At 34.7% G+C, this 13,593-nt stretch overlaps 1 protein-coding gene across 1 annotated transcript; it reads right to left on the bottom strand.

Moving 5' to 3' along the window:
• Positions 1-4,935: 4,935 nt before the first annotated feature.
• LOC110909146 (glutamate receptor 3.6) lies at positions 4,936-10,498 on the bottom strand. Its single transcript, XM_022154162.2, has 8 exons — positions 10,328-10,498; positions 9,211-9,519; positions 7,767-9,097; positions 7,352-7,629; positions 6,666-6,697; positions 6,122-6,528; positions 5,584-6,017; positions 4,936-5,209 (listed from the first exon to the last, which is right to left on the bottom strand). Exons 2-8 carry the CDS (start codon positions 9,512-9,514, stop codon positions 5,179-5,181), a joined length of 2,817 nt encoding a protein of 938 aa, XP_022009854.2. The 5' UTR covers positions 9,515-9,519; positions 10,328-10,498; the 3' UTR covers positions 4,936-5,178.
• Positions 10,499-13,593: the final 3,095 nt, after the last annotated feature.

The following is a 13,593-nucleotide window of genomic DNA, read 5'->3' as shown; positions in this document are numbered from 1 at the left end:
TCGTTGTTATATAAACAGTATTTAAACCTCGTGTGTTGCGGTAGATGCATAAAACCATGACAAAGACTCAATTGATTATAGCTGCAACAGAGGCATAATACCGAAGCTCGTACCTTTTTTTCTAAATTTCCTCAGTTTTTTATTTCTTATTTTTCGTCATTATTATTAATTATGAAAATGTTATACCAATTAAAATTAGATGAACTTATGTTTTTAGTCTATGTGGGAATATGGGTTGGGTTATATTACGGGAGGTAGGATCAAATACAAACTAAAAATCATTTAAAAAGTGTTATGTGCTCCAATCAAATTGTAGATAAATGGTAAAACAATATCAATTATATTGAATTCCCTATAATTATCCTAATGAGCAATCGGATCATTTTTTGAATCCTTCTTTTTTTTTTTCAATGTGATGATATAATTCACATATGTGCTAAAATCAATTATCTTGTTTACTTTACATGTGTTAATATAATTCGAAAGTGCTACTTTTATGTATGCATTATTTAGTATGTGTTAGTTTAACTTTTTTAAGTGTCAAAATATGTTCTCACGGTTTTTAGGATAAATGTGGTTTGTACTGTAACCATCCCATGTATCATGAAAAGAACAATATTCTTTTCCCCATTGCAGACAACAGCGATGGGCAATGTAGATGCAAACAACTATTTACTTGTCAAGTTATACACAAAAGGGATCGAGAGATAAATATTGATGTAACGCACCACATCCAGGCATGATGGACTAGGTGGAGAGTAGCCACTAGGGTTTTATGCGACAAGAGGTTCCTGAGTAAACTAAAGGGATAGTTCTATAAATTAGACCCGCTATATTTTACGGTACGGAATATTGGATCATTAAGAAGACACAAACATGCAAGCTGGAGGTAGCAGAGATTAGAATGCTAATGTGGATGTGTGGGCACACTAGGTTGGATAAGATAAGAAACGAGGTTTGTTGGGAAATATTAGGGGTGACTATGATATCGGATAAAATAAGAAAAGGAATGTTGAGATGGTATGGGCACATGAAGATGAGAAGTTACGAACACGGTTTAAACAGTGGAAACTCCCACGGTGGAGGGGATGGGAGTAGAGGCAGACCGAGACTAACTTGGGATGAGCGGATTAAGCAGGATTTGTTACACCTGCATCTTTCTGAGGACGTGGTCGAGAATAGGAGTTCGCGGAGACGCAAAATTTAGGTTAAATGCTTTTAGGAATGGGGTTCAATTAGTTCTTTTAGTCTTACGTCACGAGCTTAGTTTCTCATTGTTTTTTTAGATAGCCTTTACATGTCATAGCTTATTTATCTGTCTTTTTACGTGGTACTTTTTATTGTTATATTTTCAGCAAAGGTGCAATATTTGACTAGATGTGTACATCCTAATTTGACTTCTATTTGTGTTTACGACTTTGGAGTTGAGGGTCTCATCGGAAGCAACCTCTCTATCCCAATGGATGAGGTAAGATTTATCTACATCCTACCCTTCCCAGACCCTACCACGACAATGGACGGGATTCTACTGAGTATGTTGTTGTTGTATGCTTGTGTAGTTGTGTTTAATTGGATTTTTTAGTAAATTTTACTGAGTGTGTGTTCGACATTAAAAATGTATGACGCTAATGTATGTACGAAATCTTTGTATCAATGTTTACTTTTTACTTTGACTTGTATAATAGAGTTTTTATAATTATAAAATGTGTGTGTATATATATCCTTTTTATAGAGATGGGATCAAATACAAACCTCAATATGTGTAAGAACTATAAGAACCAACCACTATTAGACATGTGTCCTTCATTAAAAAAACTAGACAAGGGTATTTTAGACTTTATCACTCTATTTTTTGAATTTAATTAATTCCAAATTTTAATTATCCCCTATATTCATGCACTATTTCAAATCAAATTTTGAAAACTTCCAACAACAGGCACTTTATAAATCAACACAATCTTCACAAATCGCAACAATAGGCACTTTGTTAATCAGCACAATCTCCGCCAACAACACGCAATTTGTTAATCAACACTTTGTAACAAATTATTACAACTATATGATTGTTTTAAACTAAGATAAAAGTCAATAAAGATAAGTACCAAGAATTCAAATAAAGAAATAAACAGATAAACTAAAATAAAAAACTTGAAATTAATTTTCCATTACGCAATTAGCATGTGTATTTACATAAATTTAGTTTCCTGTTGTGCTTGTTTTTCAAGTGCAGCAAAAATCAAATTTAATTCCCTGTTGTCCTTGTTTTTCAAATGCTGCTAAAACATGTGCTACTTATTTTTTTCAGTATGTTTTTAATGTGTTGTTTACACATGTGCTGGTATGTTTTTGTAAAGTTCTGTTAGCACATGTGCTGATATGTTGGTATGTTTTTAAAGTGTTGTTAATACACGTGTTGGTTAGTTTTCAAAGTGCTGATTAAAATCACCTTCAAGCAGGATAAAATCTTATGGGAAGAATATTTAACAAATATTATGAAATATCTCGATGGGCAATTATATTGTAATTAACACATAATCAGCACATTATCAGCACAATTATAAAACAAATTTTGTTAACTTTTTTAAAAGTTACTTTTATAAATAAAAAAAGTATAGCAATATGGTACTCATATTAAAGATAAAAAAACACTTGATTTTATGGTATATTTAAAAAAAAATAACGAAGTATATAAAAGTTATTTTAGTTTAAAAAACCTTGGTGGAATTTGTATTTAATTGAAAATGTCAAATGACTAGCAATTTTGCATAATTAGCCCTAACTTGTTAGTACTAATTTTTAATTATAAGAGTTTTATTTATAATCAACCATAACCCTTGATTTAAACTATCAATGGTTCAGATCTGTTCTTACAGTTAGCACTGTTTGTACAGGATCTTAACCCCCTTTTTATAATTATCTTTTTAGATGTAATTACCTGTTCATCCATGAAAATCATTTTAGATGCGAACCTTTATATTATAAGCATCCCGTGAGACATTGAAATTGTTAGGAAAAGTTATAGCAATCGAGTAAAATTTAATAGCGAGTATGTGTAAATAAATACTAACCCTTTTAGATTAATATCTACAAAAGTAACCGTACACAGGGGCGTAGCTTTCAAGGGGCCGGGGGGCGTCCGACCCCCCCGAACTTTTCGCTCAATAGTGTTATGTATGTACGTTTCGTATAGAATTTTTTAGGAATATACGTTTTCGACTCCCCGGTTTTATAAAAAAAATTTACTTATATATAATTTTTAGGTCCGGTGACTTCCGACCATCCGATGGAAATTTTCAAGCTTCACCACTGACCGTACATTAACTTTAACTTCCTCGTCATTTAGATGAAAATTATGTAACTAAAGATAAAAATGTAATATTTTTAAAGAATTAGTAACCAATGATAAAAATGTAATATTTTTAAAGAACTAAGATTAGGACTCCCATATACATATATTTACTTCAAATTGTTTGTTATATTCTTACAATTAATTTATATCTATAGATAATGATTATATTTAATTTAGTATAATGATTATCTTTAGTTATAAAAAATAAATATTTATATTTAGGTAGGAGAGAGAGTCGGGAACACAATAAAATCAATAGCTCAAGTGAATGACACGTGTCCCCCATAGGTTTCTTTTAGAATTAACTGCCATTTCATCCTTGTGGTTTGTTCACTTTTGTCATTTCGGGTCAATTTTAAAATTTGCACCATTTTCCTCCCTAACATACTGGAAACGTGTCATTTTAGTCTAAAAAATTAACCCCAGTTTTATAAACTCAGTTAGCTCAGTGGTAAAATGGTAATTTTACATAGTTTTTTTATTTTATTTTTTTAGACTTTAGGTTTTATAAGGAAGAAAATAAAAACATTAGCAGCTGGCCGGGATCGAACCCGTGACCATATGCTTAGAAACGAACAGATAAACCAACGAGCGAAAGCGCCTTTTACTCGAAAGGTCCATTCATTTTTCTTTTGACATGTATTAAACTTCAGAGGTTTTTAAATAAACCAACGAGCGAAAACGCCTTTTCTTTTGACATGTGTTAAACTTCATAGGTGGATGAAAAATAGGTGAAAAGTGGGACTGACAATGGCCAATGAAGTCTAGTTGGGATTATTACAGGTCAATTCCCCAAAAGAAATTTTCCGGAGACTTTCAATAATTGGGGCTTTTACTAGAAAAACGTTCTTAAAGGTCCGTAACAAGGTTACAAAGAGGTTTGGGACGGAAATATTGAGTTTTCCGGCCAAAAATGAATTTTCCAGCCAAAACGTTTTTCCGGCGACCGGTGACTAACGACGTTAGGGTTCTGTTAGACAGGGTCCATTGGAGGCCAATGTGTTAATAGTTGGGACTGTTAGTGCTTATTTTTGAAGAACTTTTCTTTTTTTTGCAATCTAGACTTTTTTTTTTACTTTTAACCCAAATATTTTGCATTTTAACCCCAACTCTTTTTTTATTTTTAATTTTGGTCCACCATGCTTTTCATCTTTTCTAAGTTTTTCGTTTCGTTCTAAATTTTGTGAGTTAACGCACCACAACGTGCGTCTGGAATTCAACATTTTTTTCGTATTTTTTCCCGTTTGACTGGTCCATCGCAACACATCTATTTTTCTCCGTTTGACAAATTCATTGCAACGCGCAGGTTCTGGATTGACTTAGTTATTTTTTTATGCTTTACGGTTCGGTTTAATTTCTCTTCAACGAGCGTGCGTCATTCAAAGATTTTATGTCTGCTTTTCGCTCGGTGTTATTTTTTTCCGTTTTTATTTATTTTGTTTTTACGAGCTTTTCCGGTGTTGGTGTTCGCTAACAGTGGTATAACATTGATACTAGTTTTACGACAAACACTGCAATGTAGGGCCTTAATACCAGTTGATTTATAAAATAAAAGGTGTTGCATACAAAAAGAATGATAGCGGATGTACAACTGTAGAGGCTTTGTATAGTGGTGTAGTTGAATTTTAGGAAGTATTTGATATATTCATCTATCAGCTTTAGTTCTTAGCTAGCCAAGTTTGTCAAATAAATCTAGTAACCTCGAGAATCCTTTGTTATACCAGATACAACAACAAAACAATACAACACTAAACTGGTGGTGTACGGATGGTGGTGGTGGTGGTGGCGGGTAGTGGTGGTGGGTGGTGGTGTTTAACCTTCTGCAGACTTTAGAAGATCTTAGAAGTGGTTGTGTCAAGTCTGCACCAAGAAGAGAAGCGTATTCAGAAAAACAAACAGTCTGCAGATAGAAATGTCTGCGCGTGGTCGGCGCGAAGCAAACAGAAGAGGCAGCGCATATCTAAACAGAGTATAACACGTCGATATTACAAGAAAACCCCATTTTAGTCGTTCATTAAAGGCATTAAGTAACTTAAACAAGTATGATCATACATATGTAATCTAATGTAATTTTTCTTATACATATAAACTAACATCTCTAGGGTTTGTATGATTTCTATAGCTTGAAATTAATAAAAATGTGGTAACTTTAGGTAACTTGCTATGGTCAAAAAATCAAATTACAGTCCACATTACAACATTTTAATCATTTGCTGTCCAAAGACAAATCTAACCTGCTGCATTTATAGTTCTGAATTGACGCATTATCTACATCTGTCCGGTATGAACTTCCTTCTGAATATTTTCTCTTTGAACGGGCTTTTATCGTCTCTTCTTTTTCATCAACGAATGAAACGAACGTCTGAAGAGGTCCCGACCGAACACTTCTCCCGCTCGACTCAGAAAGCATCGGATAATGTTTGTAAAATTGCCTTATAATTAATCCAATGTATATGATAAGAGCAAGAAAACAAACTAATCCGCATATTATGAATAGGCCTCGAAAGCTTGTTAATTCAAGTTGGTCTACTTCGAATTTCGTTCCTTGGGAGCTGCACGCGCTTCTCATCAACCATTTGTCATGTATCCTTTGTAGCTCACCGCTTTCCGATAGTTTTAAAATAGCCGTTGACATATCGGCTGCTAACGGAGAGTCCCGTGGAAAGGCCTGTGACAAAATATGATCGGAAAATATTACGATTGACTTTGAAGTCAAATCTTTACGAGTGGAAAAACAATGTTCAATGAAGACTCTTGACCAACAATACTTACAAATCCCCATCCATTTTTGGTAAACTCTTGACCGACAATGCTGAAATCACAACGGGTTGAAAGAAAGAGTTCGACATACGCACGTTCATCGACAACGGCAGCAACACCGCCGTTTTTGGGACCGTCTCTCAACGCTTTGTCGAAGTCTTCGGGCAATGAAAGCGGAATTAACCGAGATTCATGAATGCCGTATTCGGCTATAAGATAATTACGGACAAATGAATTTTCTTGGTACCCAATGGGATCCTTGCTTGCCATTAAACTATCGATTCCTTTAATAGGCGAATAAAGTTTTTGAACGGTCAAGATTGAGGTCAAACTAGCAGTGTAGCTTGAGTTTATTATCAGAACCACAAATAACCATAAGATTAAAACCATACGACCGAGAGTGCTCAGCGTGTTCTCTCCTGCATAAAACATGATCACGTAAGATTATACATCATTTCATTTCGTTTTGGAAAAGATGATTCATGTATGAAACGGAGCATGTGAATTATGAAGAGAAGCAAGAAGTAACGTTTTCGGAATATAAAAGAACACTTACTGTGGGAGGAAAACAAAGTTGAAAAGCTAAACCTGCAAAAAAGAAATCCAAAATTGATTATTTAACCCCCTTAATAATCAGATAAACAGAATCATAATTTGTTTATTTGAACATGAGTAAAATGCCATTTTCGTCCCTGAGGTTTGGCAAGTTTCGCGACTTTCGTCCAAAGATTTGTTTTTCAGCATTTGGATCCAAAAGGTTTGAAATCTTCCATTTTCATCCGGCTCGTTAACTCCATCCATTTTTCTCGATTAAGTCAGGAGTATTTTCGTCTTTTTTGTTGACTCAAAGGGCAACTCGGTATTCGGTCTTTTTACATAAGGTGAAAAAGACCGAATTGCCCTTTAAGTTAGCAAAAAAGACAGAAATACCCTTGACTTAACGAAGAAAAATGGCTGGAGTTAACAAGCCGGATGAAAATGGCAAGATTTCAAACCTTTTGGATCCAGATGCGAAAAAACAAACCTTTGGACGAAAGTCGCAAAACTGGCCAAACCTCAGGGACGAAAAGGGCATTTTACTCTTTAAACATTAAAATTGATTGTTTAAAAACACAGATCCAAACACCCCCTAAGTAAGGGGATTGGACCGCATTTACCATGTGGTGATTCAAGAACAAAAAACAGCAAACTTTATGTAGTTTTGGTGCAGTCTTTAGAACAAAAACAAAAAACGACACTTACCATAGAACCGTAACAAGCTGTTTTTTGGGAGGACCACGGAACTCATCGTTTATACGATGTTCTAGAATCCAAACAACAGCTCCCACAACTATGAAAAAGATTCCCGAAACACACCACATTAAAGGAGAAAACGGTCTAAGAAAAGCCCACGTACTAGAGGTTGACCTCCGAACCGGTGCCACTACAACCAGCCCAGATTCAATAAACGGTTGCGAAAAATCTGCTAATCGTGTCCGATTAGTAGTTATAGCAATATCTCCCACTGCAGCATCATAAACCTGCGACAAATTTATTAAATTCCAATAAAAATTTAACAAGAAAATCTACCTAGAATCATGTTGGCTTACAACATTATGAATCTTTTTGCTTTAAACGTAACAAAACGGAAATTATAAATAGAACAAAAAGAACTCACTCCAGTGTTTATCAAGCTCACAAGCATGGTGTTGCTAGGGTTCTTGACACCGTCTCCGTACGATTGAAACTTATAAGGAACGGCATACGGAAGTAAGTTTACGGCAGCCGTAAAAACATCGATACAGTATCCCTTAAACGCATCACTGTTCCTTGATTGTCCGACAAATTCTTGAAAACTGACTCTCTTCGGAACACCGATTTTTAACTGCTTTCCGTTCTCCGGGAAAACCCATCCACGCGGTTTTTGAATTATTTGACCAGGCCAAATCACGGCGAGTAATGCGTCAGAAGAACTTGATTGCTGACGTGGCTTCATGTTGACTGTTTCCGGAGGAGTAGTTGACAAACCCGAAGCGTTTGACCAATACCCGATTCTCCTAACACCTGTGCCGATCACATTTAGAACTTCAAACGTGGGGGAAACCAGGTCTTTATTAGACGTAAACGCGAAATCCCCCGTTAAGCCTTTCATTTTAACGTTTAAGATGTCTTGAACCAATAAATTTCCTCCATCGAAGATACTTAAAGAATCAAGATTCAAGATTTCTCCTTTTATTCCTTTTAACTTAACGTCTTTCGAGAACGAAATGTTTCCACCACGATCAAAATAAGCATCAAGTGCATGAGCAAGCATATAAACAGTATCGTATGCATATAAACAATAAGTACTTAATCCAAACGCAGTTAAGTTTCGCCACTGAGACGCAAACTTTCTTGTGCGGTTTGATTCTTTTGTGTATGATTTTAACGTAATAAACCCTTGCATAACATCAACCGTATTAGTGGGGAGTGGAGAACTAATGTCGATAACCGTCGAAAGCCAATTTGTCGCAAGCCAAACATACCCGTTATCCAACATTTGAAGACTTTTAGCCACTTCGAGTATATCTAATCCCCAATTAGCATAAGTATGGACAACAAGAACTCTAGACTCCATTAAAGCAACTTGAACTAAAACATTACTAATATCTGTTTTCGTGGCTAGTGGTTTAATAGGCGCTTTATGGGAAATCTTACATCCTCTAGCGGCTAATTGATCTCCTAACGAAATTATTCCGTTTCTCCCGTGATCATCGTCTATGTAAATTGCGATAACTTGTCGCCATTCGTAGTATCGGACTATGTCTGCTATGGCGGCCATTTGGTAAAGATCACTGTGCGTTGTTCGGACGAAAAACGGATATTGGAGTGAAGATAACGTAGGATCAGTGGCTGTGAACGATAATAACGGCACTTGAAGCTCGTTTGCCACATGGGAAATCACATGCGCTAAAACCGAACTTTGTGGGCCGATTAAGGCCACGGCATCTGTCTCCATGACTTGCAAAGCTGTTAATATAAGAAATAAATCAAAACGACAAGATTTTAATTAAAAATTTCGTACCATCTTGAGCTTGTACTAGTCAACATTGACTTTAAAAGTTAAACCGTAGAAGATTTACCTGCCATCATGCTAAGAAATCCACTGTATTTTGAGTCATGAAGGGTGAGTTTTAGCTCGGTTCCATTAAGAACAGTTGGATCAGCATTGACATCTTCAATTGCAGCTTCTAAAGCGATCTTTGCTACCTTCCCGATGATGGAATCGAATGTCAAGATAGACGCAATTGATACGACATCTGGTCGTTTCGGAAAAGTGGTATTGTTGACTCCTTCAGTGAAACATCCACTGAAATTAACCACCAAAACCACCAACGCCCAAACCAAAGTCTTATCCATTTTTTTCTTAAAAAGGGCCGGTCTCATACACCCTGATATGCCAAAAACATAGATGTCAGTAGCGGTTAACAACGACAAGCTACCTATATGCTATGTAGCGATAGCGACGAAATAGCGTCCGCTATATCATGTTTAGCAATAAAGTAGAGAAACGGAAAAATACATGTTACCGAACCGTGGAGACGAGGAACATACAGAAAAATACATGTTATAAGACCAAAACTGAGGTATCGAGCAGTGGAGATGAGAAAATAATGAAAATAAATATATATTTAAAAATGTCGCTATTTATCGCTATATACCATACAACGACATATGACCTATACGCTACGTAGCGCGTTATAGCGAGCACTATAGTCGCTATTGACAACTATGGCCAAAAAGACACAAGGATCTTAGTTTCTGTGTTGCCAGTTATATAAACACCAAAGATCCCATTAATAATATTAGCAAGCAGTAACAACAATGATATAAAATTTTGAGTGAGATAGATGATAGCAGTAAGTTTGAGCAATTTTTGGGTAGTAAATTCACAAGTTAATATACAGAAACTTGAATCTTTACCAACTAGCAAGAAAGTTCAAGTGAACAAAAAAAAAACAATTCTCAAAACTCATTCAAGCAAAACATCAAACATCTTGTGAGCAACTTTAAAACAGTCTAACAACAAACAACCCATCAAAGTAACCTATACCCACATCAGAAAATAACCCTCAGTCCACAACAAACATCAAGAAAGTCCCAGAAATGAGAAAAAGATCACACCTTTATCCTGTATAATCCTATTGTACATACATGTATAATAACACAAAAACAGAGAAAGAGAGAGAGAGAGATTACAGAGAAGATCAGACTAATTAGCAGCCATCTACTACAGATGGCCAAAGAAAGAACAATGAGCGAAATAGGTGAAATTGAAAGAGGATGTATGGTAAAGAAATGATTGGAATTTTGGGATAGTGATAATAGTCACAGGAGATTTTGAAAGAGGTTGGGCAACAATAAGTGGCCATTTGGTTTGTCTGTTTCACATGTTTTGTGAATGGTGCGGAGAAATTTCCCACTTTTTCTACTGATAATTGTCACTGTAAAGTGGATTAGACATGTGCGACATTGACGCATGTCGTTTGGGAGTTTCTTCTCACATGTTTTAATATCGACATAGTGTTAGGTGTTCATGATATATAATCTTGTAACCTTTTTTTCTCTAATTATATTAGATCATGTTATAGTTTTCATGATATTAGAACATAACTGCTCAATAATTAATAAATCATCAAGATCATGAACTCTTGATAGTGGGGGTGGGGTGGGGTGGGGTGGGGGGGGTAACCCCCGAACTTTTCGCTCAGTAGTGTTATATTACGTAGCTTCCGTATATAAATTTTAGGGTATATACGTTTTCGACCCCCTCGCCGGAAATCTCAAGCTTCGCCACTGATGAGTTCCTTCGTTTTTATAATCGAGTTGTTGATATAGAATTGTCATTTGAGAAATACACTTTATTGACGTTTGGCACAAATTAGCTTGAAAAATAACTTGTAAAATATTCATAATCAATACAAAGTATTATTGCTTCAAATAATATTGTGTTTTTCTCTATTTGCTTGAATCGATACGAGGGTCATAGAAAGACTGGGTCTAGTCCAAGATTAAGTGCGACATTATGAGCTTATAAAGATGAGTCTGTAACAATTTACTTTCACGTGTTCTAACCTTTTGGTTTGTGTCGTTGCAATATTTATTATGGTGTTTGTGACGAAACGTATCGTCGGGCGTGAAAATAACCGCTAGTACATGGGGCAACAACCATATGAGAGACGATCGTCGACCCACCTCTATAGTGGCATCTATTTGGTCGCATTTCCCATGCGTTTCGTCACACCTCAATGAACTAATACGTGATGGGTTAGTCCCGGTCCAGATGGACCAGACCAAGCCTAGTGGTATAGGTCGAATGTGAGTCCCATCCCTTCATTATTTATTAGAAGATATGAAAACGTAATTAAAGACAACAACATATGTATTGTTGAGTACTTAAAGTGTTAAATTATTAGAATATTCATAACTCGTTTATAATATGGCTTCGCTTGGTATTATTGTTATTGTTATTGTTATTATTATTATTGTTATTATTATTATTATTATTATTATTATTATTATTATTATATTTTTTTATTAGAGTGAAGGGAGTGGTTACCTATTTGGAATAGGTAAACTCCCTATTCACCCAATCGGACAGTGTCATGTCAATTTACCTATTTTGTTTATTTAATACTAAAAAACGTTGACAATTGTTTACTTATCTTGGATTAGGTAAACTATTATTTAAAGAAAAAAAACATAATAAATGAAACCATTGGTAAACCTTCACCTTCACCTTCCGCTCATCGGTAAACCTTCACCGATTCCATCCCCTCACCGATCGGTAAATACCATCAGCGGCGGTGTTACCGATCGGTAAACCGCTTACCGATGGTGTTTACCGCACCACTCCGCTCTCCCTTATAACACAAGATGTTAGCTACAGGATTTTTTCATGATTTGTATTCTGACCACCATTGTTTAGGGTTTTAGTTTTCTTCCTCCATTTTGTCAGTTTATGATTGAACTATTAAAGTATATCCCATTGTATTGTAAATATAAGACAAAACATGATATGAAGACCACTGCGATAATGGTTCTTAATTTTTTACTGTTAATAGTTTATTTCAATAAAATTGAATGACTTAAAACTATTGTTAAAATTCAAATATACGCATTGATAAAAACATTGTATTTTGATGGTTTTATTATTGTACTAGGTTATTCACCCCGTGTGTTACACAGATTAAGTAAAAAAGAAAATACCAATAAAAAACGTATTAATAATATATTAATCTCACGTGTTATTCTCTATATTAATTTAGGAATAGAATTATTGACTAATAATAATATATTAGTTTAATACTTTAATATCTAATATATTTTATATTATTAATACATATAATAGCATATAAATCTAATCTAATACTAATAAAAGAATGGAATATTGTATTTTAATAATTCCAACTATTCGCCGTTGGCCGCCAACAGTCCTAACTTTAAAAATAACCACTGACAGTCCCAACTATTAACATATTGGCCACCAATGGACTCTGACTAATATAACCCTAACGACGTTAGTCTCCGGTCGCCGAAAAAATGTTTTTGGTTGGAAAACTCATTTTTGACCGGAAAACTCAACATTTTCGACCCAAACCTCTTTATAACCCTATTACGGACCTTTAAGGGACCTTTTTCTAGTAAAAGCCCCAATTATTAAAGTCGCCGGAAAACTCATTTTTTGCCGGAAAACTTTTTTTTGGCCGGAAAACTCAACTTTTTGGCCGGAAAACTCAACATTTTCGTGCCAAAACACTTTATAACCTTAAATCGGACCTTTAGAAACATTTTTTCAGGCCAAAAACGGTTTTCCGGCAACTGAAGACTAACAGCGTTAAGGTTATGTTAGTCAGGGTCCATTGGTGGCCAATATGTCAATAGTTGGGACTGCCAGTGGTTATTTTTTAAGTTGGGACTGTTGGCGGCCAACAGCGAATAGTTCGGATTATTAAAATCCAATATTCCCAAAAGAATCCATTTCATTTCACATGGCATTCTCTTATAATAAAGGATTTCATCAAAATGCCATGTGATAATTTCTCATGCTACCTCAACCATAATAAATAATAAGTAAATTAATATAAGTACCATTATCCACCTTAAAAAATAATTCTAAATAAACCTCCTCTCCCTCAAAAGAAATCGATATACCATGATACTTGGGTTAATAAATTATACTATACGATACAAAGATAAAAATATAAGAATTACTTTATCTCTTGAATGTACCGATATTAGATAACGATTATTAATTAAATTCGTATAACAACTATTAATAAGAATATACCGATACTTGTCGGTGAATTAAAATATTAATATTAAAAAAATAACAAAATCTTAAATTTATTATATTAGAATTAACCTTATAGTTAATATCTATCTATACATATAATAAAAGAAATCACTTTGAAGACACTTGTTATCATATTAGGCCATGTTTTATGGATAATTATAATTTTAAT

Source organism: Helianthus annuus, chromosome 14, assembly GCF_002127325.2.
Source record: "Helianthus annuus cultivar XRQ/B chromosome 14, HanXRQr2.0-SUNRISE, whole genome shotgun sequence".
Classification (NCBI taxonomy): domain Eukaryota; kingdom Viridiplantae; phylum Streptophyta; class Magnoliopsida; order Asterales; family Asteraceae; genus Helianthus; species Helianthus annuus.
This window is presented reverse-complemented; position numbering and strand designations above follow the sequence as displayed.

Bases quoted from the DNA above. Each gene is read 5' to 3' on its own strand.
- LOC110909146 (XM_022154162.2), bottom strand. From the start codon at position 9,514: ATGAGACCGGCCCTTTTTAAGAAAAAAATGGATAAGACTTTGGTTTGG. The intron at 9,098-9,210 runs GTAAATCTTCTA...TTATATTAACAG, and splicing joins ATTTCTTAGCATGATGGCAG to CTTTGCAAGTCATGGAGACA. The intron at 5,210-5,583 runs GTTAGATTTGTC...TTCTTGGTGCAG, and splicing joins CAGAACTATAAATGCAGCAG to ACTTGACACAACCACTTCTA.